Here is a 24947-nt window from a genome sequence, read left to right on the forward strand (position 1 = left end):
TAAAAAAATAAAAATAACAATTAGAGTAAAGCTAAGTACAATAGATTTTTCAATTTTTCAATTTTGGATTCATAATATTGCCAGTTTACATATTTAATGTGTAAGAGTTTATACCAATAAAAAATGGTGGTAAAAAAATAAATTAGAAAAAAAAACTTTTATTTGTTTACTTTGCGGTTGTTTGGTCCAAGTGGAATAGAACACTGCGTTACATAATTTTTTGAACGACCTCCAATTATTGAAAAACAAAGTTCTTTCCCAATAAAAATAGGAAGAAATACGTTCTTATATTACCATTTTAAAAGAAAAATTCTTGAATTGTGAGTTTTATCTCCATCAAATGTTCCATAAAAAAACGAAAATTGCCGGAAATTCCCCAATATGACTCAAGAAAAACCCCCAAAACAATTAAGTTACCACCTTTTTAGGCATTCACCAATCAGAAGAAGAAAATCAGAAAGAAAAAAAATTAACACCCCCGACTAATGGGCGGAAAACCCCCCAACGACACGCCACGTCCAAGCATGGGAAAATCCACTTGTAAACTCACTGTGCTTGACACGATGGCCCACCTGGCCCACCGTAAAATGTAATCAAATTTGACGAAACAATAATAACGCTTTCACGCGCTGATCTGTTTTCGACCGTGGCCACTTAATCAATTTATTTTTAAAATTATGATCCGCTCGTAACCGGATGACCTTTTCCCGTTCCATTAGTGTTTTGTGATGCGACCCAATTTTGAGGCAAGTGAGAAAAAAAAATCTCCACTCTCTTGGCGATGGTAAACGAATTACGGCGCAGAGGTTGTTGAAAGCTTTTGTGGAAACGTAATGTTATTTTATCGCGACATCAACTGACAGGATTTTAATCCAATTTGAGGGTTATTAGTGGGCGAGTGCAACAGTTGCAAAGGGATGTGTGTGTGATATTGTGTGAGGGCAAGATTGCTTCTTTTTTTCAAATATATTATTTTATATTTCAAAGATTTTCCTTCGATACGACGAGCCATACAACGTTACTTCAACTAAAAAACTCGTAAGACAGTCATATAAAGTGTATAAGTCAAGTAAACGATTTTTTTTTGTTTGTTTATGAACATACTTGCTTTTCAGTTCGTTCCCTGCTTATTCATTACATTATTGAATTATTACCTCTTTTTTTTTAGTTAGTTCTCTTTTACTCTCTTTTATTCTAGACACAAATTCAATTTACTAACCTCGCTCCACGGTTTTCGTAAGCCTTGCTCCTCTTGCTTGTCTTTTCAACATCACTATCTCTTTAAAATCATTCACACATACATTGTATCAACGTTTTACGCACACAACAGGCTCGTCTTGCCTTCTTTTTTTCTTGCTTTTATCTGTGCGCATTGCTTCGTTTTTTGCTTTACTAACTAACTTAGTACTTAGAGTTCGGTAAGTTTGCAAGCTCAACTCCACCCTCCACCTTCGGCTTCTTCTCCGAGCTGCTCTCAGTTCCTAGTGCTTGTTCTCCCCTCAATTGTTTTAATTTTGTGGTTGCGTGTGTGTGTGTGTGTGTGTGCAGTTCTTTTCGTACAAAAACGAAAAACTCTCCTCTCTAAGTAATGCGCGTGGAATAGAAATAAAACGAAAAAAGAGCAACGCTTCTTAGGAGGCAGCGATAATGTCGGTCCGTTTGCGCATCTCGCCAAACAGGAACGAGCAGACGCGATCGACGAGGTACGCGAGCAGCATGTCGGCCACCAGCACGCCGACCAGGATTTTGCGGAACTGGAAGATAAGGGAAGAGAGAGAAAAGAGTTTACATTATGATGTTATTTTCCAGGTGAGAAATTCTCCCAAGAATGAAACATTATTTTCATTCTAAATTTGGCTGAAACTTTGCATTATTAGATCGACCATAAAAATCTTCACATAACTTTGACAAAAATACTATGAAAGAATTCAAAAAATATAACGTCATGATTCGAATTCCCGGACGCTTCGAAACCCGGACACCTCAGGGCTTTTGTTAATTTGATTCGGTTAACCGCGGTGGATTTTCTTGAAATAATTCGAACTGTCAAAAATCCACCAAAGGATCTACCGGTGGATACTTTTCTACCACAGTTTTTTGTGTGATCAATGTGGTAGATGTTTTGGTGGATTTTTGACAGTTCGAATTATTTCAAGAAAATCCACCGCGGTTAACCAAATCAAATTAACAAAAGCCCTCTCATCTTGTTTTATCAATTATTTGGATATAAGTTGGCAATATGAATGTCAAAACTGTGTTATTTGATGAATTCTAACATCAACTTTAATTTAAACTTTGTTTGAACGCTATAGTTAATGTCAAAACAATAAAATAAAATAAAATTATAAGATTACCAAAAATGCGAAACATTTCACGTGAAATATTTCATAGGCGTCCGAAGCAACGGGAAGGCAAAGCAGAAATTTATGGTTTTGATTTCCTTAAATTCTAGCAAATTTTTATATAAAATATCGATTGTTATGATGTTAACAGCTTATTTGAGACCTAAAGAATGCCATTCACTAACGTTTCAGTCCAAATTTGTGCGATTCATAAGCAAAAACGAGTGTCCGGAATTCGAAGCAAAAGTGTCCGGATTTCGAATCAGCTTTTATCAGTGTCCGGGATTCGAAGCACAACTAGTCATTTTAATTTTCAAATTCTGATGAAAAAGGTGCAGGTGGTTATGTTACACATGACCAGTATGACAAAGAACTTTGCTAGATGATTGTTGAAATTTTCGATTAAAACGTCCGATCCAAATTTCCCCATGATTCCCTTATAATTACACAAGACAACTCTTTTGTGGTCTATTTCGTGGCTCTGAAACAGTCTGTTTGATTTGTAAAGTTTTAAGACATAATATCAACGTCCTATCGAACTAAGGGGATGAAAATTGCAAGTGGAGCTGAACTGCCCTATTCAGGGCACTAATTGATTACGAAATAGTTATTCTAAATTTCCAGAAACAGATTTCAGAAGTTTAACAGTCATTTTTCCCCAACTCTTATGGTTCGGCAAATGTCCCCCCATCGGAACATCCCCGGGGCCTCCGGCCACTTCGGAGTGTGGCCACTACTGCCGAAATTTCATATTTCATGTCCAGTATCAAAATCCATAAAGTTTAATACCCATATTGCAACAACTCTTATGATTCGGCAAATGTCCCCCCATCGGAACATCCCCGGGGCCTCCGGCCACTCCGGATTGTGGCCACTACTGCTGAAATATCAAATTTCATGTCCAGTATCAAAATCCATAAAGTTTGATACCCATATTGTACCAACTCTTATGGTTCGGCAAATGTCCCTCCATCGGAATATCCCCGGGGCCTCCGGCCACTCCAGTTGGTGGCCACTACTGCCAAAATCCGGCCACTCCAGGTGGTGGCCAATACTGCCGAAATGTCAAATTTCATATCCAGTATCAAAAACCCTAAAGTTTGATACCCATATTGCCCCAACTCTTATGGTTCCGCAAATATCCCCCCATCGGAACATCCGCGGGGCCTCCGGCCACTCCAGGTGGTGGCCACTACTGCCGAAATGTCAAATTTCATATCCAGTATCAAAAACCCTAAAGTTTGATACCCATATTGCCCCAACTCTTATGGTTCCGCAAATGTCCCCCTATCGGAACATCCCCGGGGCCTCCGGCCACTCCAGGTGGTGGCCACTACTGCCAAAATGTCAAATTTCATATCCAGTATCAAAAACCCTAAAGTTTGATACCAATATTGCCCCAACTCTTATGGTTCCGCAAATGTCCCCCCATCGGAACATCCGCGGGGCCTCCGGCCACTCCAGGTGGTGGCCACTACTGCCGAAATGTCAAATTTCATATCCAGTATCAAAAACCCTAAAGTTTGATACCAATATTGCCCCAACTCTTATGGTTCGGCAAATGTCCCCCCATCGGAACATCCGCGGGGCCTCCGGCCACTCCAGGTGGTGGCCACTAGTGCCAAAATGTCAAATTTCATGTGCAGTATCAAAAACCCTAAAGTTTGATACCCATATTGCCCCAACTCTTATGGTTCCGCAAATGTCCCCCCATCGGAACATCCGCGGGGCCTCCGGCCACTCCAGGTGGTGGCCACTACTGCCGAAATGTCAAATTTCATATCCAGTATCAAAAACCCTAAAGTTTGATACCCATATTGCCCCAACTCTTATGGTTCCGCAAATGTCCCCCTATCGGAACATCCCCGGGGCCTCCGGCCACTCCAGGTGGTGGCCACTAGTGCCAAAATGTCAAATTTCATGTGCAGTATCAAAAACTCTAAAGTTTGATACCCATATTGCCCCAACTCTTATGGTTCCGCAAATATCCCCCCATCGGAACATCCGCGGGGCCTCCGGCCACTCCAGGTGGTGGCCACTACTGCCGAAATGTCAAATTTCATATCCAGTATCAAAAACCCTAAAGTTTGATACCCATATTGCCCCAACTCTTATGGTTCCGCAAATGTCCCCCTATCGGAACATCCCCGGGGCCTCCGGCCACTCCAGGTGGTGGCCACTACTGCCAAAATGTCTAATTTCATATCCAGTATCAAAAACCCTAAAGTTTGATACCAATATTGCCCCAACTCTTATGGTTCCGCAAATGTCCCCCCATCGGAACATCCGCGGGGCCTACGGCCACTCCAGGTGGTGGCCACTACTGCCGAAATGTCAAATTTCATATCCAGTATCAAAAACCCTAAAGTTTGATACCAATATTGCCCCAACTCTTATGGTTCGGCAAATGTCCCCCCATCGGAACATCCGCGGGGCCTCCGGCCACTCCAGGTGGTGGCCACTACTGCCAAAATGTCAAATTTCATGTGCAGTATCAAAAACCCTAAAGTTTGATACCCATATTGCCCCAACTCTTATGGTTCCGCAAATGTCCCCCCATCGGAACATCCGCGGGGCCTCCGGCCACTCCAGGTGGTGGCCACTACTGCCGAAATGTCAAATTTCATATCCAGTATCAAAAACCCTAAAGTTTGATACCCATATTGCCCCAACTCTTATGGTTCCGCAAATGTCCCCTATCGGAACATCCCCGGGGCCTCCGGCCACTCCAGGTGGTGGCCACTACTGCCAAAATGTCAAATTTCATATCCAGTATCAAAAACCCTAAAGTTTGATACCAATATTGCCCCAACTCTTATGGTTCCGCAAATGTCCCCCCATCGGAACATCCGCGGGGCCTCCGGCCACTCCAGGTGGTGGCCACTACTGCCGAAATGTCAAATTTCATATCCAGTATCAAAAACCCTAAAGTTTGATACCAATATTGCCCCAACTCTTATGGTTCGGCAAATGTCCCCCCATCGGAACATCCGCGGGGCCTCCGGCCACTCCAGGTGGTGGCCACTAGTGCCAAAATGTCAAATTTCATGTGCAGTATCAAAAACCCTAAAGTTTGATACCCATATTGCCCCAACTCTTATGGTTCCGCAAATGTCCCCCCATCGGAACATCCGCGGGGCCTCCGGCCACTCCAGGTGGTGGCCACTACTGCCAAAATGTCTAATTTCATATCCAGTATCAAAAACCCTAAAGTTTGATACCAATATTGCCCCAACTCTTATGGTTCCGCAAATGTCCCCCTATCGGAACATCCCCGGGGCCTCCGGCCACTCCAGGTGGTGGCCACTACTGCCAAAATGTCAAATTTCATATCCAGTATCAAAAACCCTAAAGTTTGATACCAATATTGCCCCAACTCTTATGGTTCCGCAAATGTCCCCCCATCGGAACATCCGCGGGGCCTCCGGCCACTCCAGGTGGTGGCCACTACTGCCGAAATGTCAAATTTCATATCCAGTATCAAAAACCCTAAAGTTTGATACCAATATTGCCCCAACTCTTATGGTTCGGCAAATGTCCCCCCATCGGAACATCCGCGGGGCCTCCGGCCACTCCAGGTGGTGGCCACTACTGCCGAAATGTCAAATTTCATATCCAGTATCAAAAACCCTAAAGTTTGATACCCATATTGCCCCAACTCTTATGGTTCCGCAAATGTCCCCCTATCGGAACATCCCCGGGGCCTCCGGCCACTCCAGGTGGTGGCCACTACTGCCAAAATGTCTAATTTCATATCCAGTATCAAAAACCCTAAAGTTTGATACCAATATTGCCCCAACTCTTATGGTTCCGCAAATGTCCCCCCATCGGAACATCCGCGGGGCCTCCGGCCACTCCAGGTGGTGGCCACTACTGCCGAAATGTCAAATTTCATATCCAGTATCAAAAACCCTAAAGTTTGATACCAATATTGCCCCAACTCTTATGGTTCGGCAAATGTCCCCCCATCGGAACATCCGCGGGGCCTCCGGCCACTCCAGGTGGTGGCCACTACTGCCGAAATGTCAAATTTCATATCCAGTATCAAAAACCCTAAAGTTTGATACCCATATTGCCCCAACTCTTATGGTTCCGCAAATGTCCCCCTATCGGAACATCCCCGGGGCCTCCGGCCACTCCAGGTGGTGGCCACTACTGCCAAAATGTCTAATTTCATATCCAGTATCAAAAACCCTAAAGTTTGATACCAATATTGCCCCAACTCTTATGGTTCCGCAAATGTCGATTATCGTGTGAGCAGCAGCGCCGGAAAGATGGATTTTTGTGGCGTTCTTTTTGTGCTGTATTCGTGATCGTGTTCATATCATGCATGCGGTGAGGGGGGTCATTGTGCTAATGAATATTATTGCGCTTCATTATCGTGTGAGCAGCAGCGCCGAGAAGATGGATTTTTGGGGCGTTCTTTTTGTGCTGTATTCGTGATCGTGTTCATATCATGCATGCGGTGAGAGGGGTCATTGTGCTAATGAATATTATTGCGCGTCATTATCGTGTGAGCAGCAGCGCCGGAAAGATGGATTTTTGTGGCGTTCTTTTTGTACTGTATTCGTGATCGTGTTCATATCATGCATGCGGTGAGGGGGGTCATTGTGCTAATGAGTATTATTGCGCTTCATTATCGTGTGAGCAGCAGCGCCGAGAAGATGGATTTTTGGGGCGTTCTTTTTGTGCTGTATTGAGGGGTGTCATTGTGCTAATGAATATTATTGCGCGGAAAGATGGATTTTTGTGGCGTTCTTTTTGTGCTGTATTCGTGATCGTGTTCATGTCGAATTATGTGGAAGGTGCGAAGCCGCGTTTTAGGATTCTTGTGTCTTTGTTGTTTTATTTGTGTTTCCATCTGGAGTATTAGTTTTAAAATTATTTTCATTTTTTACAGCTTCCTGGAATTATTTTAAATCAAATGTTTACATGTAAATTTGTCTACTCACTATATGATTTATTTAAATGTTCATATTATTCCTTATCCTATTCCTTTCCTGTAATATACCATCTCCTCATACCATATATGATCAAATTGCTTAAATTAACGAAACTTTCTAAAACAGCATGGGAACCATCTGGAGCATTTATATTTTAAATCACTGTTTTTTTTACAGCTTCCTGGAATCATCTTGATTGTATTTATTATATTCATTATTTTAATTTTATTTACTACATTTATTATATTTATTATTTATCATTATTACAAAACTATATGCTTATTGGATAATACACTACAGACTCACATTTACACTTACAAACATTCAAATCATTAAATACATTACGCACTCAACCATTTTCATCGGCCCGATGAAATTCCTCTAACCCCCATTCCAAACCTCCCAAAAATATTCCGTTCACTTTTAAAAGTCGCATGGGTTCCCTGCACTTTTGCCACTAGTGAACAACAAAAACATCCCCTCCCAAATCCCCACGGGACTGTATGGGCGTAGCCTTGGAGCACAGTGTGGAAATTTACGTTCTTAGATATTCTTGGTTGTACCGGGCAGCAATCAAATTGTCTAAGAATATTGAATTGATCATTGTGGCACCCCCTACAGCGTGGTGCAGACCCGTTATGCTATGCTATGCTATGCTATGCTATGCTATGCTAACTCTTATGGTTCCGCAAATGTCCCCCCATCGGAACATCCGCGGGGCCTACGGCCACTCCAGGTGGTGGCCACTACTGCCGAAATGTCAAATTTCATATCCAGTATCAAAAACCCTAAAGTTTGATACCAATATTGCCCCAACTCTTATGGTTCGGCAAATGTCCCCCCATCGGAACATCCGCGGGGCCTCCGGCCACTCCAGGTGGTGGCCACTACTGCCAAAATGTCAAATTTCATATCCAGTATCAAAAATCCTAAAGTTTGATACCAATATTGCCCCAACTCTTATGGTTCCGCAAATGTCCCCCCATCGGAACATCCGCGGGGCCTCCGACCACTCCAGGTGGTGGCCACTACTGCCGAAATGTCAAATTTCATATCCAGTATCAAAAACCCTAAAGTTTGATACCAATATTGCCCCAACTCTTATGGTTCCGCAAATGTCCCCCCATCGGAACATCCGCGGGGCCTCCGGCCACTCCAGGTGGTGGCCACTACTGCCGAAATGTCAAATTTCATATCCAGTATCAAAAACCCTAAAGTTTGATACCAATATTGCCCCAACTCTTATGGTTCGGCAAATGTCCCCCCATCGGAACATCCGCGGGGCCTCCGGCCACTCCAGGTGGTGGCCACTACTGCCGAAATGTCAAATTTCATATCCAGTATCAAAACCCTAAAGTTTGATACCCATATTGCCCCAACTCTTATGGTTCCGCAAATGTCCCCTATCGGAACATCCCGGGCCTCCGGCCACTCCAGGTGGTGGCCACTACTGCCAAAATGTCTAATTTCATATCCAGTATCAAAACCCTAAAGTTTGATACCAATATTGCCCCAACTCTTATGGTTCCGCAAATGTCGATTATCGTGTGAGCAGCAGCGCCGGAAAGATGGATTTTTGTGGCGTTCTTTTTGTGCTGTATTCGTGATCGTGTTCATATCATGCATGCGGTGAGGGGGGTCATTGTGCTAATGAATATTATTGCGCTTCATTATCGTGTGAGCAGCAGCGCCGGAAAGATGGATTTTTGTGGCGTTCTTTTTGTGCTGTATTCGTGATCGTGTTCATATCATGCATGCGGTGAGGGGGGTCATTGTGCTAATGAATATTATTGCGCGTCATTATCGTGTGAGCAGCAGCGCCGGAAAGATGGATTTTTGTGGCGTTCTTTTTGTACTGTATTCGTGATCGTGTTCATATCATGCATGCGGTGAGGGGGGTCATTGTGCTAATGAGTATTATTGCGCTTCATTATCGTGTGAGCAGCAGCGCCGAGAAGATGGATTTTTGGGGCGTTCTTTTTGTGCTGTATTGAGGGGTGTCATTGTGCTAATGAATATTATTGCGCGGAAAGATGGATTTTTGTGGCGTTCTTTTTGTGCTGTATTCGTGATCGTGTTCATGTCGAATTATGTGGAAGGTGCGAAGCCGCGTTTTAGGATTCTTGTGTCTTTGTTGTTTTATTTGTGTTTCCATCTGGAGTATTAGTTTTAAAATTATTTTCATTTTTTACAGCTTCCTGGAATTATTTTAAATCAAATGTTTACATGTAAATTTGTCTACTCACTATATGATTTATTTAAATGTTCATATTATTCCTTATCCTATTCCTTTCCTGTAATATACCATCTCCTCATACCATATATGATCAAATTGCTTAAATTAACGAAACTTTCTAAAACAGCATGGGAACCATCTGGAGCATTTATATTTTAAATCACTGTTTTTACAGCTTCCTGGAATCATCTTGATTGTATTTATTATATTCATTATTTTAATTTTATTTACTACATTTATTATATTTATTATTTATCATTATTACAAAACTATATGCTTATTGGATAATACACTACAGACTCACATTTACACTTACAAACATTCAAATCATTAAATACATTACGCACTCAACCATTTTCATCGGCCCGATGAAATTCCTCTAACCCCCATTCCAAACCTCCCAAAAATATTCCGTTCACTTTTAAAAGTCGCATGGGTTCCCTGCACTTTTGCCACTAGTGAACAACAAAACATCCTCCCAAATCCCCACGGGACTGTATGGGCGTAGCCTTGGAGCACAGTGTGGAAATTTACGTTCTTAGATATTCTTGGTTGTACCGGGCAGCAATCAAATTGTCTAAGAATATTGAATTGATCATTGTGGCACCCCCTACAGCGTGGTGCAGACCCGTTATGCTATGCTATGCTATGCTATGCTATGCTAACTCTTATGGTTCCGCAAATGTCCCCCCATCGGAACATCCGCGGGGCCTACGGCCACTCCAGGTGGTGGCCACTACTGCCGAAATGTCAAATTTCATATCCAGTATCAAAAACCCTAAAGTTTGATACCAATATTGCCCCAACTCTTATGGTTCGGCAAATGTCCCCCCATCGGAACATCCGCGGGGCCTCCGGCCACTCCAGGTGGTGGCCACTACTGCCAAAATGTCAAATTTCATGTGCAGTATCAAAAACCCTAAAGTTTGATACCCATATTGCCCCAACTCTTATGGTTCCGCAAATGTCCCCCCATCGGAACATCCGCGGGGCCTACGGCCACTCCAGGTGGTGGCCACTACTGCCAAAATGTCAAATTTCATATCCAGTATCAAAAACCCTAAAGTTTGATACCCATATTGCCCCAACTCTTATGGTTCGGAAAATGTCCCCCTATCGGAACATCCCCGGGGCCTCCGGCCACTCCAGGTGGTGGCCACTACTGCCAAAATGTCTAATTTCATATCCAGTATCAAAAACCCTAAAGTTTGATACCAATATTGCCCCAACTCTTATGGTTCCGCAAATGTCCCCCCATCGGAACATCCGCGGGGCCTACGGCCACTCCAGGTGGTGGCCACTACTGCCGAAATGTCAAATTTCATATCCAGTATCAAAAACCCTAAAGTTTGATACCAATATTGCCCCAACTCTTATGGTTCGGCAAATGTCCCCCCATCGGAACATCCGCGGGGCCTCCGGCCACTCCAGGTGGTGGCCACTACTGCCAAAATGTCAAATTTCATGTGCAGTATCAAAAACCCTAAAGTTTGATACCCATATTGCCCCAACTCTTATGGTTCCGCAAATGTCCCCCCATCGGAACATCCGCGGGGCCTCCGGCCACTCCAGGTGGTGGCCACTACTGCCGAAATGTCAAATTTCATATCCAGTATCAAAAACCCTAAAGTTTGATACCCATATTGCCCCAACTCTTATGGTTCCGCAAATGTCCCCCTATCGGAACATCCCCGGGGCCTCCGGCCACTCCAGGTGGTGGCCACTACTGCCAAAATGTCAAATTTCATATCCAGTATCAAAAACCCTAAAGTTTGATACCAATATTGCCCCAACTCTTATGGTTCCGCAAATGTCCCCCCATCGGAACATCCGCGGGGCCTACGGCCACTCCAGGTGGTGGCCACTACTGCCGAAATGTCAAATTTCATATCCAGTATCAAAAACCCTAAAGTTTGATACCAATATTGCCCCAACTCTTATGGTTCGGCAAATGTCCCCCCATCGGAACATCCGCGGGGCCTCCGGCCACTCCAGGTGGTGGCCACTACTGCCAAAATGTCAAATTTCATGTGCAGTATCAAAAACCCTAAAGTTTGATACCCATATTGCCCCAACTCTTATGGTTCCGCAAATGTCCCCCCATCGGAACATCCGCGGGGCCTCCGGCCACTCCAGGTGGTGGCCACTACTGCCGAAATGTCAAATTTCATATCCAGTATCAAAAACCCTAAAGTTTGATACCCATATTGCCCCAACTCTTATGGTTCCGCAAATGTCCCCCTATCGGAACATCCCCGGGGCCTCCGGCCACTCCAGGTGGTGGCCACTACTGCCAAAATGTCTAATTTCATATCCAGTATCAAAAACCCTAAAGTTTGATACCAATATTGCCCCAACTCTTATGGTTCCGCAAATGTCCCCCCATCGGAACATCCGCGGGGCCTACGGCCACTCCAGGTGGTGGCCACTACTGCCGAAATGTCAAATTTCATATCCAGTATCAAAAACCCTAAAGTTTGATACCAATATTGCCCCAACTCTTATGGTTCCGCAAATGTCCCCCCATCGGAACATCCGCGGGGCCTACGGCCACTCCAGGTGGTGGCCACTACTGCCAAAATGTCAAATTTCATGTGCAGTATCAAAAACCCTAAAGTTTGATACCCATATTGCCCCAACTCTTATGGTTCCGCAAATGTCCCCCCATCGGAACATCCGCGGGGCCTACGGCCACTCCAGGTGGTGGCCACTACTGCCAAAATGTCAAATTTCATGTGCAGTATCAAAAACCCTAAAGTTTGATACCCATATTGCCCCAACTCTTATGGTTCGGAAAATGTCCCCCTATCGGAACATCCCCGGGGCCTCCGGCCACTCCAGGTGGTGGCCACTACTGCCAAAATGTCAAATTTCATGTGCAGTATCAAAAACCCTAAAGTTTGATACCCATATTGCCCCAACTCTTAAGGTTCCGCAAATGTCCCCCCATCGGAACATCCGCGGGGCCTCCGGCCACTCCAGGTGGTGGCCACTACTGCCGGAATGTCAAATTTCATATCCAGTATCAAAAACCCTAAAGTTTGATACCAATATTGCCCCAACTCTTATGGTTCCGCAAATGTCCCCCCATCGGAACATCCGCGGGGCCTACGGCCACTCCAGGTGGTGGCCACTACTGCCAAAATGTCAAATTTCATGTGCAGTATCAAAAACCCTAAAGTTTGATACCCATATTGCCCCAACTCTTATGGTTCGGAAAATGTCCCCCTATCGGAACATCCCCGGGGCCTCCGGCCACTCCAGGTGGTGGCCACTACTGCCAAAATGTCTAATTTCATATCCAGTATCAAAAACCCTAAAGTTTGATACCCATATTGCCCCAACTCTTATGGTTCGGAAAATGTCCCCCTATCGGAACATCCCCGGGGCCTCCGGCCACTCCAGGTGGTGGCCACTACTGCCAAAATGTCAAATTTCATGTGCAGTATCAAAAACCCTAAAGTTTGATACCCATATTGCCCCAACTCTTATGGTTCCGCAAATGTCCCCCCATCGGAACATCCGCGGGGCCTCCGGCCACTCCAGGTGGTGGCCACTACTGCCGGAATGTCAAATTTCATATCCAGTATCAAAAACCCTAAAGTTTGATACCAATATTGCCACAACTCTTATGGTTCGGAAAATGTCCCCCCATCGGAACATCCGCGGGGCCTCCGGCCACTCCAGGTGGTGGCCACTACTGCCGAAATGTCAAATTTCATGTGCAGTATCAAAAACCCTAAAGTTTGATACCAATATTGCCCCAACTCTTATGGTTCGGCAAATGTCCCCCCATCGGAACATCCGCGGGGCCTCCGGCCACTCCAGGTGGTGGCCACTACTGCCAAAATGTCTAATTTCATGTGCAGTATCAAAAACCCTACAGTTTGATACCCATATTGCCCCAACTCTTATGGCTCGTCAAATGTCCCCCTATCGGAACATCCGCGGGGCCTCCGGCCACTCCAGGTGGTGGCCACTACTGCCGAAATGTCAAATTTCATATCCAGTATCAAAAACCCTAAAGTTTGATACCAATATTGCCCCAACTCTTATGGTTCGGCAAATGTCCCCTATCGGAACATCCCGGCCTCCGGCCACTCCAGGTGGTGGCCACTACTGCCGAAATGTCAAATTTCATATCCAGTATCAAAAACCCTAAAGTTTGATACCCATATTGCCCCAACTCTTATGGTTCCGCAAATGTCCCCCCATCGGAACATCCGCGGGGCCTCCGGCCACTCCAGGTGGTGGCCACTACTGCCAAAATGTCAAATTTCATATCCAGTATCAAAAACCCTAAAGTTTGATACCAATATTGCCCCAACTCTTATGGTTCCGCAAATGTCCCCCCATCGGAACATCCGCGGGGCCTCCGGCCACTCCAGGTGGTGGCCACTACTGCCAAAATGTCAAATTTCATGTGCAGTATCAAAAACCCTAAAGTTTGATACCCATATTGCCCCAACTCTTATGGTTCCGCAAATGTCCCCCCATCGGAACATCCGCGGGGCCTATGGCCACTCCAGGTGGTGGCCACTACTGCCGGAATGTCAAATTTCATATCCAGTATCAAAAACCCTAAAGTTTGATACCAATATTGCCCCAACTCTTATGGTTCCGCAAATGTCCCCCCATCGGAACATCCGCGGGGCCTCCGGCCACTCCAGGTGGTGGCCACTACTGCCGAAATGTCAAATTTCATATCCAGTATCAAAAACCCTAAAGTTTGATACCAATATTGCCCCAACTCTTATGGTTCGGCAAATGTCCCCCCATCGGAACATCCGCGGGGCCTCCGGCCACTCCAGGTGGTGGCCACTACTGCCAAAATGTCAAATTTCATGTGCAGTATCAAAAACCCTACAGTTTGATACCCATATTGCCCCAACTCTTATGGTTCGTCAAATGTCCCCCTATCGGAACATCCGCGGGGCCTCCGGCCACTCCAGGTGGTGGCCACTACTGCCAAAATGTCAAATTTCATATCCAGTATCAAAAACCCTAAAGTTTGATACCAATATTGCCCCAACTCTTATGGTTCGGCAAATGTCCCCCTATCGGAACATCCCCGGGGCCTCCGGCCACTCCAGGTGGTGGCCACTACTGCCGAAATGTCAAATTTCATATCCAGTATCAAAAACCCTAAAGTTTGATACCCATATTGCCCCAACTCTTATGGTTCCGCAAATGTCCCCTATCGGAACATCCGCGGGGCCTCCGGCCACTCCAGGTGGTGGCCACTACTGCCAAAATGTCAAATTTCATGTGCAGTATCAAAAACCCTAAAGTTTGATACCCATATTGCCCCAACTCTTATGGTTCCGCAAATGTCCCCCCATCGGAACATCCCCGGGGCCTCCGGCCACTCCAGGTGGTGGCCACTACTGCCGAAATGTCAAATTTCATATCCAGTATCAAAAACCCTAAAGTTTGATACCCATATTGCCCCAACTCTTATGGTTCCGCAAATGTCCCCCCATCGGAACATCCGCGGGGCCTACGGCCACTCCAGGTGGTGGCCACTACTGCCAAAATGTCAAATTTCATGTGCAGTATCAAAAACCCTAAAGTTTGATACCCATATTGCCCCAACTCTTATGGTTCCGCAAATGTCCCCCCATCGGAACATCCGCGGGGCCTCCGGCCACTCCAGGTGGTGGCCACTACTGCCAAAATGTCAAATTTCATATCCAGTATCAAAAACCCTAAAGTTTGATACCAATATTGCCCCAACTCTTATGGTTCCGCAAATGTCCCCCCATCGGAACATCCGCGGGGCCTCCGACCACTCCAGGTGGTGGCCACTACTGCCGAAATGTCAAATTTCATATCCAGTATCAAAAACCCTAAAGTTTGATACCAATATTGCCCCAACTCTTATGGTTCCGCAAATGTCCCCCCATCGGAACATCCCCGGGGCCTCCGGCCACTCCAAGTGGTGGCCAATTCCAATTCCCGCTCATGCCGGCTGGCATGTCTTGGCGTGTCCATGCTTCCAGGCTATCTGCTCCCGGGCCTCCAGGCCGTCTGCAAACGGGCCACCAGGCCATCTGCTCCTGATGTGTTCTCGTCGACGGCCAGCAACAGACTGAATTTTCGGGACCGACCGAGCCGAGTTTTGTTAATTTAGATCGGGGACGTATGCCCCGCCTTTTGCACCCATTCTCCTACATCTCCTTATTCGCTTTTGCCTCGTCGACGATCCGAAAATTATGAGGTAGAGTGGGGTGATTTTAGATACATCAATCTCACGTCTCTATATTGACTGATTGGGAAACGTTTGTTCAACCAACCAGCCTGCACCAAAAAGAGGGGAAATTTGCCGAGAGGGGAATTCGTTACGTAACGTTTTCGCTTCGCGAAAATTTTGGATTGACACCCCGTATAGAAACCTTAGGACAAAGTTCTTTGTCAAAATTGTTAGAAAAGACATATTTTTCATGCATTTTCTTAAAACTGACTGTTAATACTACATCCTGATGATATTTCTTCATTTCCAACATATTACATGATTTTTTGTCAGCTATAACGAAAATGATATGCTACTAAGTGTCCGGATTTCGAATCATGACGTTATATCGAAACGGGAATTCCAGATCGATTTTGTATCTTCGGCAAAGTTATTAAAATCACTAAGTTACTTGAAAAGTAAACCTTACACAATATTTATTTCACTCAAAATCAAGGAGGTATTAGACTATGGCAAATTAACAAACAATCAAACTCGCACTTTTTTTGTGTTTGACAGTTTGCCAAACTCGCAAACAAAGCAAGCTTACGTTTCTGCAAACAAATGCAAACTGGCAAGCTGTCAAAAAGTTTGTTTGTTTGTTTGTTTGTTTGTTTGTTTGTTTGTTTGTTTGTTTGTTTGTTTGTTTGTTTGTTTGTTTGTTTGTAACAGTCAAAAACGTCCTTCAGCCCTAACATCTTTCCAAATTTTCAAATGCAGACATCACAAAAAGCCGGCGCTAAAATCATAGTCAGCGTCGAATTTAGAGACCGGAGTTGGAGTCGCTTACAAAGTTACTCGACACCGCTGTTCTGATAAAATGTCACAGTTTTGACTCAGAAAATAAATCTAATGTTACTGACTTGATTTTAAACTCAGAAAATATCATTTTTTGCATTTTTTTACGATTTATATCATTCTAGAATGACGAAACGCCTAATTTCCATCGCCAAAAATAACAGTATTGAAAAGTACTTTTTTGCAATTCCGTCGTGAAACTACTTACTTTTCCTGTCATTCTTGAACGACGAAATAGCCTACTTTTCTGTACCAAAAATAACAGAATCGAATAGCAACACTTTTCAAAATAAATGCTGAAAAGCACTGAAATGGGTGCTGAAAAGTTGAACTTTTCAGCACTTGTTTCGAAAGTAACACTTTTCAACATTTTTTTGATTTAAACGATTTATTGACAAAATACATGAAAATTCGACTTAAAATTTCACTCAATGGGTGTTTTTCGGAATTGCAAAAAATGTTGTATGGAACTCGTTGCAAAACTTGTTTTTTTCAGCACTCGTCGCTATCTTGCTGAAAAAATCTTCTTTTCGCAACTTGTTGCGTAAACTACTATTGCAGCATTTAATCAGATTCTGAAAAGTTCAACTTTTAAGCACTTGTGTCGAAAAGTAAATACTGTTTTGGAATTTGACACATATCTTGACAGCAAATAACATTCAAGCGGGGAAATATACGTTTTACTGATAAAATTCATTTCAAATGAATATAATTCCATTATATTCTATTCAACTCATTGCAAAACTTGATTTTTTCTCAGCACTCGTATAATTTATCCAACGAGGTTTACCGATTAGGTGTCTTCGGCAAAGTTGTAGGTTATGATTATAGTAAGGCGCAAAAAAAACTTAACTAAAAGGTAAATTACAGGATGGCTAATTAAAACCCATTTTCGAATTTTCGACTTTTCCAGAACCTGAAATAATATGCATTTCTAATACAAGAATGAATTAGTTTTTTTTTTCGTGTCCTTCTTTTACTTGTTTTTACCATCACATTTGAGTTCTGCGACCCCGTTTTAGTCTAATTTGAATAAATGCATGTTTTCAATATTTCGTCACCGCCATCTTGGAATTCAAAATTTTAAATCACGTTAGCGTAGTTTAGGGGACATACTTAAGCTCGACACTCAAAAATTAGACAGCAAAAATTTTTTTTTCGGAATTCGATTAGGCCGATGCAAATATTTAAAAAAGTTTTTGTCCCTCGGCCCTGGCCGAGGTCAAGGGGGGGGGGGGGGCAAAAATAAAAAAAAATATAAAAATTTATATAACAAGCCATAGTCTTCACATTTAAATGAAAAAAGTGTTTTAAAATGCATTTTACACTAGTTCAGTTGTTTTGCAATCATTAGTTTTCAAAAAATCTAAGATCTGACAAAAACAAAAAAAATATCGAAAAAAAAGATTTAGCATCGAAAATTTTCCAAAAATCTTAAGATTTTTTAATAAACCCAAACATGCTAAAAATGATTTTAAACGCAGGAGAATGTATTTTAATTTGATTTTATCTGGTTGCACTTGAATTTTCATTGAAATTTTTAAGTTTATTGTAAAAATATTTTTTTTGCCCCCTGATTTTTCGGGCCAATTTTGAAGGGGGGGGTGACAAAAACTTTTAAAAATATTTGTACCAGCCTTATCCGAAGTTAAATTTTTCCGAGGCCTTCGGATAATCGAGTCTGGACTGTACATGGATAACATTTAAAGATTAATTTCAAAAATTGACAAATACTCGGTTTGATCTAGGAAAGAAAAGAGATGAAAAAAGTTAAAATGAACGACGCAACTTTTTGTACCCTAAAAAGTAAATGTCATCGCTGAAATTTTAAAGTTATCGTATTTTTAGTTTAAAAAGTTGTTTTTCCCCGTTTTTGCGCGCTGCTTGTCGAAAAACCCAGTTTTTATTTTCAAAACATCGTATCTCAGAAGCCTAAAAACATAACTTCATCATTTTTTTGATATCTTACGTAAGTTTTTTTCGAGGAATCCGATAAAAATATTTTCGGACATAGGCTCTTTGGTCCCGAGACCTTCAAATCGACATTTTATGTTTTCATACAACTTTTTTAAATGTTAGGCTGGATTTTTGAAACTATTAAACTATTTTTCCTTGAATAAACAACTAATCATCATTCATTTGCGTCCAAAACAACTAAAATTAGTTGAAATAGCGCGGAGTTACGATTTTTGACAAATTTGGACCACCCTAACACGGCGTAGGTCACCCTAATGGCCAAACAAAAAATATGGATCTAATTATTTCGGCCAAGGAACTCCCATAGGAGAACTTTTTCTCGTATCATGCTGTTTTCGTGGGGTTCTGCTGAATACAAAAATCATTGAAAGTTGAAAACCAAAAGTGTCCCATTGATGACTACGCTTCCCTAACCGATTTTTTTTTTTTTGCAAATTTTGGCTAATTTCTGACTTTTTCGATTTCATGACTTGTGTGGCCACCCTGTAAATTCCTATAAATCGATCATTTTCGATTCGATTCGATTCATTTCGATTTTTGAATATATTAGGGGACCAAGAAAGGGATTTTTGCGCCAGAGTGCTGCCAGATGCTAAATCTGGTTAAAACGACTTAAGCTTGAGAAAATGTGATGATCCTTAAAAAAAAATCTGATTAAAAAATAAAACTTTTTACCAATTTCAATATATTTTTTTTTGAGGCGTGATTTTTCGTCATTTTTATAAATTAAATTTTGCAAATTAAAAAATAACATTTTTGACAAAAAAAACATGTTTTAATTATATCTGTATGCCCCAATGTCACTCTTGGTGACGGTACTTTATCATAAGCTCACTGAGAGCCAGGAATTGTTCTATCCTGCAGGAACGAAAGCGCGTTAGTGTCTCTCCAGCAAGAGCGCAAAACTCAGGAAACGTGACAAGAATATAAGCAAAAAACAAAGCCCTTTAAGATTGGCGGGATGCCGTACTTTTTTCGCGCCGCAACCTCGGAAATTCACCGTTTGGCTAGCACCACAGTTTGCACACCTGACGCGCGCTTTGTGCGTTTTCCCCTAGCTTGCACAATTAGATTTTTTACCGAATTTTCAACTGCTGAACAGTTCGGTAAACTGAAAAGTACCGAATTCGGTAAAAACTTACCGAAATTCGGTAATAAAGTTTATTACTGTTCATTGTCCAACAGAAATTCGGTAGAATTTTGTTCATTTTGACAGATGGTTTACCAATCAAAACTTTACCGATTTTTCAACTACCGAGTCCGATAAAAAAATCTAAGTGTGTGTCGGAAGACTACCCTATTCGGTGATGTGAGTATCACCACACTTCACACACCGGAATGTGCCTCGACCGAATTTTTGACATTGATGTCGGATTCTTTGTGTAGAATCGCCTCGTCAACAATAATTGATCCAGTGATTTTATCCTTCACAAGGTGTATGAACCAGTCATCGTTGTTGATCTCGAGACTTAGCGTCAAAGTATGCAAGTTGTTTCTCCAGATCAAAGAACATGCTGTTTTTGTATCCCTGTAGGACGATCTTTACAAAGTCAAATGTGAAGAATTTGAAGTTTCGCAACTTCTACTCCTTCGCTTTTCTGTCGAAATTCAGTTTGTTCAGTGTTATCATTCATCAAAAGTAAAGACCATCAAACTTTTCCAATCCACCCACATCAATACTCACATCCGGCTCGAAGTCTATCACCTCGAACGTGGCCAGCAGGTCCGGCACGATGCCGAGCGCCAGACACAGCACGATCGTACTGGACGTGAAGATCGCGTACGACAGCAACCGGTTCTCGCGCATGCTCTCCATAAACGGGTGCCCCTTGTAGTTGACCGCCACCGTCGCGATCTGCATCGCCACACTGATGATGTACACCGTACTGTTGACGATGTTCGGCACAAACTCCTCCTTCTCGTCCGGACCCAGGTCCAGGTTGAGCTTCACCTTGCCCTCTCTGGAATTGTCGAAAGATTTGATTTTAAGGATGAGGATTGATGCAGACTTCAAAGGGTACGCACTTTGGCGGCGATCGCAGTTCGGCCTCGTGCACGAGGTAGATGAGCGCGGTAAAGTGCACCGCAAACTGGGCCAGGATGGTCGTCACCGAGTACAGGTTGAAGATGTTTGGGAGCGGCGCCTGCTTCGAGAGCACCTTGAGCGGTTTCGAGCGCGTGATGAAGAGAAAGCAGGCCGCCGTCAGGAGTCCGTGCAGCGTCAGCTGGGTGTCGCTGTTCTTGACGCCGTCGATGTACAGCACCGACTGGCAGTACGCCGAGATGAGCGCGTTCAGCGCGAGGATCTTGAACATCTGCAGCGTGGTCACGAGCGTGCAGCGGCCCTGCTTGATGATGTGGCAAACTGAAAGAGAGAGATTGAAATTGTATGAAAAGGATTAAGGTTAATCAGTGTTCAAAGCTTTCATACCACAGTTGATCGACGACGACCGGCTGGTGAACGGCGCCGCAATACTGGCATCGCCCAACTTGACAATCTGCACCTGCTCGTCGTCAATGTCCTTCAGCACCTTTTGCAGCCGTTCCTGGGTCGAGTTCAGATTCTCGCGATGCTTCAGAATAGCGCGCTCCCGCGGCGTCATCGCCTTCCGCTCCTCTTCCTTTTTCTTCTTCTCCGCGGGGCTTTCCCCTTCTGGTGCCGCCGCAATCACGGCCGCCCTCATCGACCGCTTCTCGGCCTTGCTCGGCGGATGACTCAACAGCGAAACGCCCACGTTGGCGTGCTTCAGCGCCCCGACGTCGTTAGTTCCGTCGCCACACATCAGCGTGTAGAATCCGAGCTGCTTCAGCGTGGTGATCACAAACTCCTTCTGCTTGGGGGCGAACCGTGCAAACACCGTCACGTACGGAACCAACTCCTGCAGGTAGCGATGCCGCTCGGCGTTCAAATACGCGAGTCCCTCGCCGGTGATGCAAAAGTCGTGCTCTTTGTACAGCTCCCGTACGGAGCGTTTGTCGTCCTTGCCGAGAGGTAGTCTCGTTTCGCCATTGATCGATTCCCAGTGCCATCCGGCTTCGTCGCGGTCATCGGCGCGAGTCAACACGACGATGGTGCGTTTCGTGAAGCGAAGTTCCTTGGCCACGTGGCACGCCGTCAGCGGATTGTCCCCGGTGATCATCATCACCTTGTGCGAGGCCTGTAGGATCTCCTTGATGGCGTACTTCGAGTCGGGCTTCAGCGGGCAAGAGATTATGATAAAACCGGCAAATTCCAGATCCTTTTCGACGTCGGCCCGCTTCAGCTCGCGAACGGTCGCGTTGTCCAGCGTTCCGAACGATTTGTAGCCCAACGCGAGGACGCGAGCTCCTCGGCGAGAATACTCCAGATACGTTTCCTGATAGTTCTCCGGCACGGTTTTCAGCATCTTCATAATCACTTCCGGCGCGCCCTTCACCGTTCCGATGTAGCAGGTATCGTTGCTGTACGGAACCAGGTAACCCGCCAGCACGGACATTCGCTTCAGCGACGAGGAAAAGTGGAACCGCTGATAGATCCGCAGCGGCTTGAACTTGCCCCGCTTCGGCACAACCGAATCCCCTTTCGTCAAACTCCAATCGATCGACGTCAGCGTGGCCTTCTCCAGCGGATCCCCCACAAGTCCATCTTCCAGTTGAACCAACGAGTGGCACGAACCCAGCACGTGCGCCGTCGCCTCCGGAATGTCCGCGATCGCCGTTATCGTAGTGTCCTTCTTCAACCCAGCAACTCCCTCAACCACCAAATTGTCGCTCGTGAGCGTGCCAGTCTTGTCAAAGCAGCAAATTTGCACCTTCCCGGCAAACGGTATCCGGAACGGTTCCGTACAAAACACGTACAGCTTCGAAAGCTGCAGCAGCGAAGTGTTCACCGCCAACGACAGCTCAATCGGTAGATCCGGTGGGATGATCGACGTCAAAATCAACGTGCACTCCAAAAACAGCTTGTACCGGTTCCGCTCCGGATCTTCCGAACCCTTGACCCACACGTAAACAGCTGCAGCCACCGCAAACACCATCAAAAACAGAATAAACGCAAACGTCTCCAGATTGTTCTCGGTGACGCGCTTCACCCCGAACAAAATCGTCCGCAGCAACTTGCCCTGCGACGTGTTGAACCCGGTCCTCAACACGTACCCGATGCAGCCACTGTCCGGCGCCCGCATCGCTCCCTTGCTCGGCGAGGAATGCTGAACCACCTTCGTCCCGCCAAACAGCACGTACAACTTCCCATCCGACTCAATGTCCAACTCCTTCCCGTGCTCGTCCGTATTCTCCAGCGATTCCTTCATCTGCGGCACCGACTCACCCGTCAGCATGCTCTCGTCCACGATGCACGTCCCCCGAATCAGCAGCAAATCACACGGCACCAAATTCTCGTCCTGCGACCTCGTAATCGACACCAAATCCCCCGGCACCAACAAGTTCGACTTCATCGGGCGCCACTTCCTGTTCCGAAACACATTGATCATGTACGGCCGATTTCCCATCTTCCGAATCTCCGACATGTTCCGCAGCTGCTGCTGCACCAAAATGCACTCAAACGAAATCAACATCCCCAGCGTAAACAGCGAATAGTACATGTACTCGTCCAGGCACCACAGCAGCACCGAAAAAATCTGGAACACGAAAAACGGCGCCGTCGCCCGCTCCACAAACAGCTCCATAAACTCCGGCACCACCATCTCCATATTATTGTTCCCATAGGTCCGCTCCGCCAGCTGCACGTCCGTGTCCTCCTGGTGGCCCTTCGACTCAAAGTACTCCTCGTACGTCCGGTGGATGGGGAACTCGACGCCGCGGAACTGCTTCTTGTCGGCGTCCCACACGTACTTGGTCTTCTGGAACAGGAACCAAACGATCGGTTCCGGCGACGATGCGCCGTCGTCCACGACGGTCCGCTGCAGCTTGACCAGCTCCGACGAGCCGTTGTTCTCCGTGGGGACGACCTTGGCGAGGCGCGCCTTCTCGGGGGATTTGGCCTGGAAGGGGTGAGGGAAATTTATGTTAAAATTAAACAGAAAAGCAAACATTTTTAGAGTCATATTTTAGGTTCAAACCCCTGATTTTGAGAGAGATAAAAATTTCTTATATGCAACTATTTTTTTTAATCCGAAGTGCATTTTAACGAGGACTTCGGACAATTCAATTGTTTGATGTTCTGAATTCCAAAAAAATTAATTTAGAATTTTTATGTTTTGGATTTTTTTATTTATTTATGGATTGTTGAATTTTAAATCTTTACATATATTTATATATTTGATTTTTTTATTTTTTTTTTTTTGAACTTTGGATTTTTTTATTCAAGTTTTGCGTGGTGATTATTGCACTTGATTATTTAGATCGCAATTTTCGACTCACGAATATTACGATCGTAATTTGTCAATGGTAAGTCGTAATTTTTCGATAGTAGATTGAGATCATAATTTCTCGATCTACCATCGACAAATTACGACTAACGATTGAGAAAATCTCAATATGCTTCAAAAATCGAAAAAAATCGGAAAATTTCACGAATGTTTCATATTTTAATATTGAAAATCGGACCATAAATTGCTGAGATATCGACAATAGAAAACGGTGGGTTGTTTGGGTGAGACTTAGAAAACATCAATTTTCCTGTTTTTAAATCTTTGCATGGCAATATCTCAGCAACTAAAGATCGTATAAACAAATTTCAAAAAAGCAAAATATAGAGAATTTTCTCAGCTTTTCAAAAATATTTTTTTCAAAAGTAGGCAAACATGGGCACTAATTTTAAAAAAATGAATAACTGCGACTATTTTCAAAAAAGTAGCCTAAAAATGGATTTAACTTAAAAACGGTGCACTTAATAAAAATTTCACTAATGTACGTTTTGATTATAAATTCGAATTCACATCGAAAAATGAAGTTGAAAAATTGTTGCGACCAATATTTCGATTTTTTGAAAAAAAATCAGTATTGATTCAAAAAATTATAACTCGATCAAAGATTTTTTGCCCGTTCTGGAAATTTCTGATAAATTGGCATTTGATGTCCCCTAAAACATATCAGAAAATAAAAAAAATAAAATAGTGTTTTTTTGGAAATCAAGTTTAAGTGACATCAAGTGAAATTAAAAATCACCAAACAAATGTTTACCGTGTTGCATTTTTTTTCAGTGTAGTTCATACCTACAACTTTGCCGAAGACACCAAATCGATCAAAAATTCCTTCAAAAGATTGATTATTGAATTATTTACATCATTTTTGTATGGACAGCTGCCAAATTTGTATGGAAAATTATATGGACAAACTAATGATGCAAAATGGCTTCTTTGGGGAAACCAAAAACACCAAAAAAGTTTCAGACGGATTAAAAAATATAAAAAGAATTGTAATTTTTGTAATTCTTGTAACTTTTGTAATTTTTGTAATTTTTGTAATTTTTGTAATTTTTG

At 43.8% G+C, this 24947-nt stretch overlaps 1 protein-coding gene across 1 annotated transcript in view; it reads right to left on the reverse strand.

The window, feature by feature from the left end:
- Nucleotides 1-954: 954 nt before the first annotated feature.
- The window catches only part of LOC6033179 (manganese-transporting ATPase 13A1), a 28050-nt gene continuing 4057 nt past the window's right edge, over nucleotides 955-24947 (reverse strand). The window contains exons 2-5 of the mRNA XM_038258509.1: nucleotides 20960-23507; nucleotides 20554-20893; nucleotides 20213-20489; nucleotides 955-1754 (exon numbers count right to left, since the gene is read on the reverse strand). Of these exons, the coding sequence (XP_038114437.1) occupies nucleotides 1632-1754; nucleotides 20213-20489; nucleotides 20554-20893; nucleotides 20960-23507 (3288 nt within the window). The 3' untranslated portion in view covers nucleotides 955-1631. The remainder of the gene's footprint in view (nucleotides 1755-20212; nucleotides 20490-20553; nucleotides 20894-20959; nucleotides 23508-24947) is intronic.

The sequence above is a fragment of the Culex quinquefasciatus genome, chromosome 2 (genome assembly GCF_015732765.1).
Source record: "Culex quinquefasciatus strain JHB chromosome 2, VPISU_Cqui_1.0_pri_paternal, whole genome shotgun sequence".
Taxonomy (NCBI): Eukaryota; Metazoa; Arthropoda; class Insecta; order Diptera; family Culicidae; genus Culex; species Culex quinquefasciatus.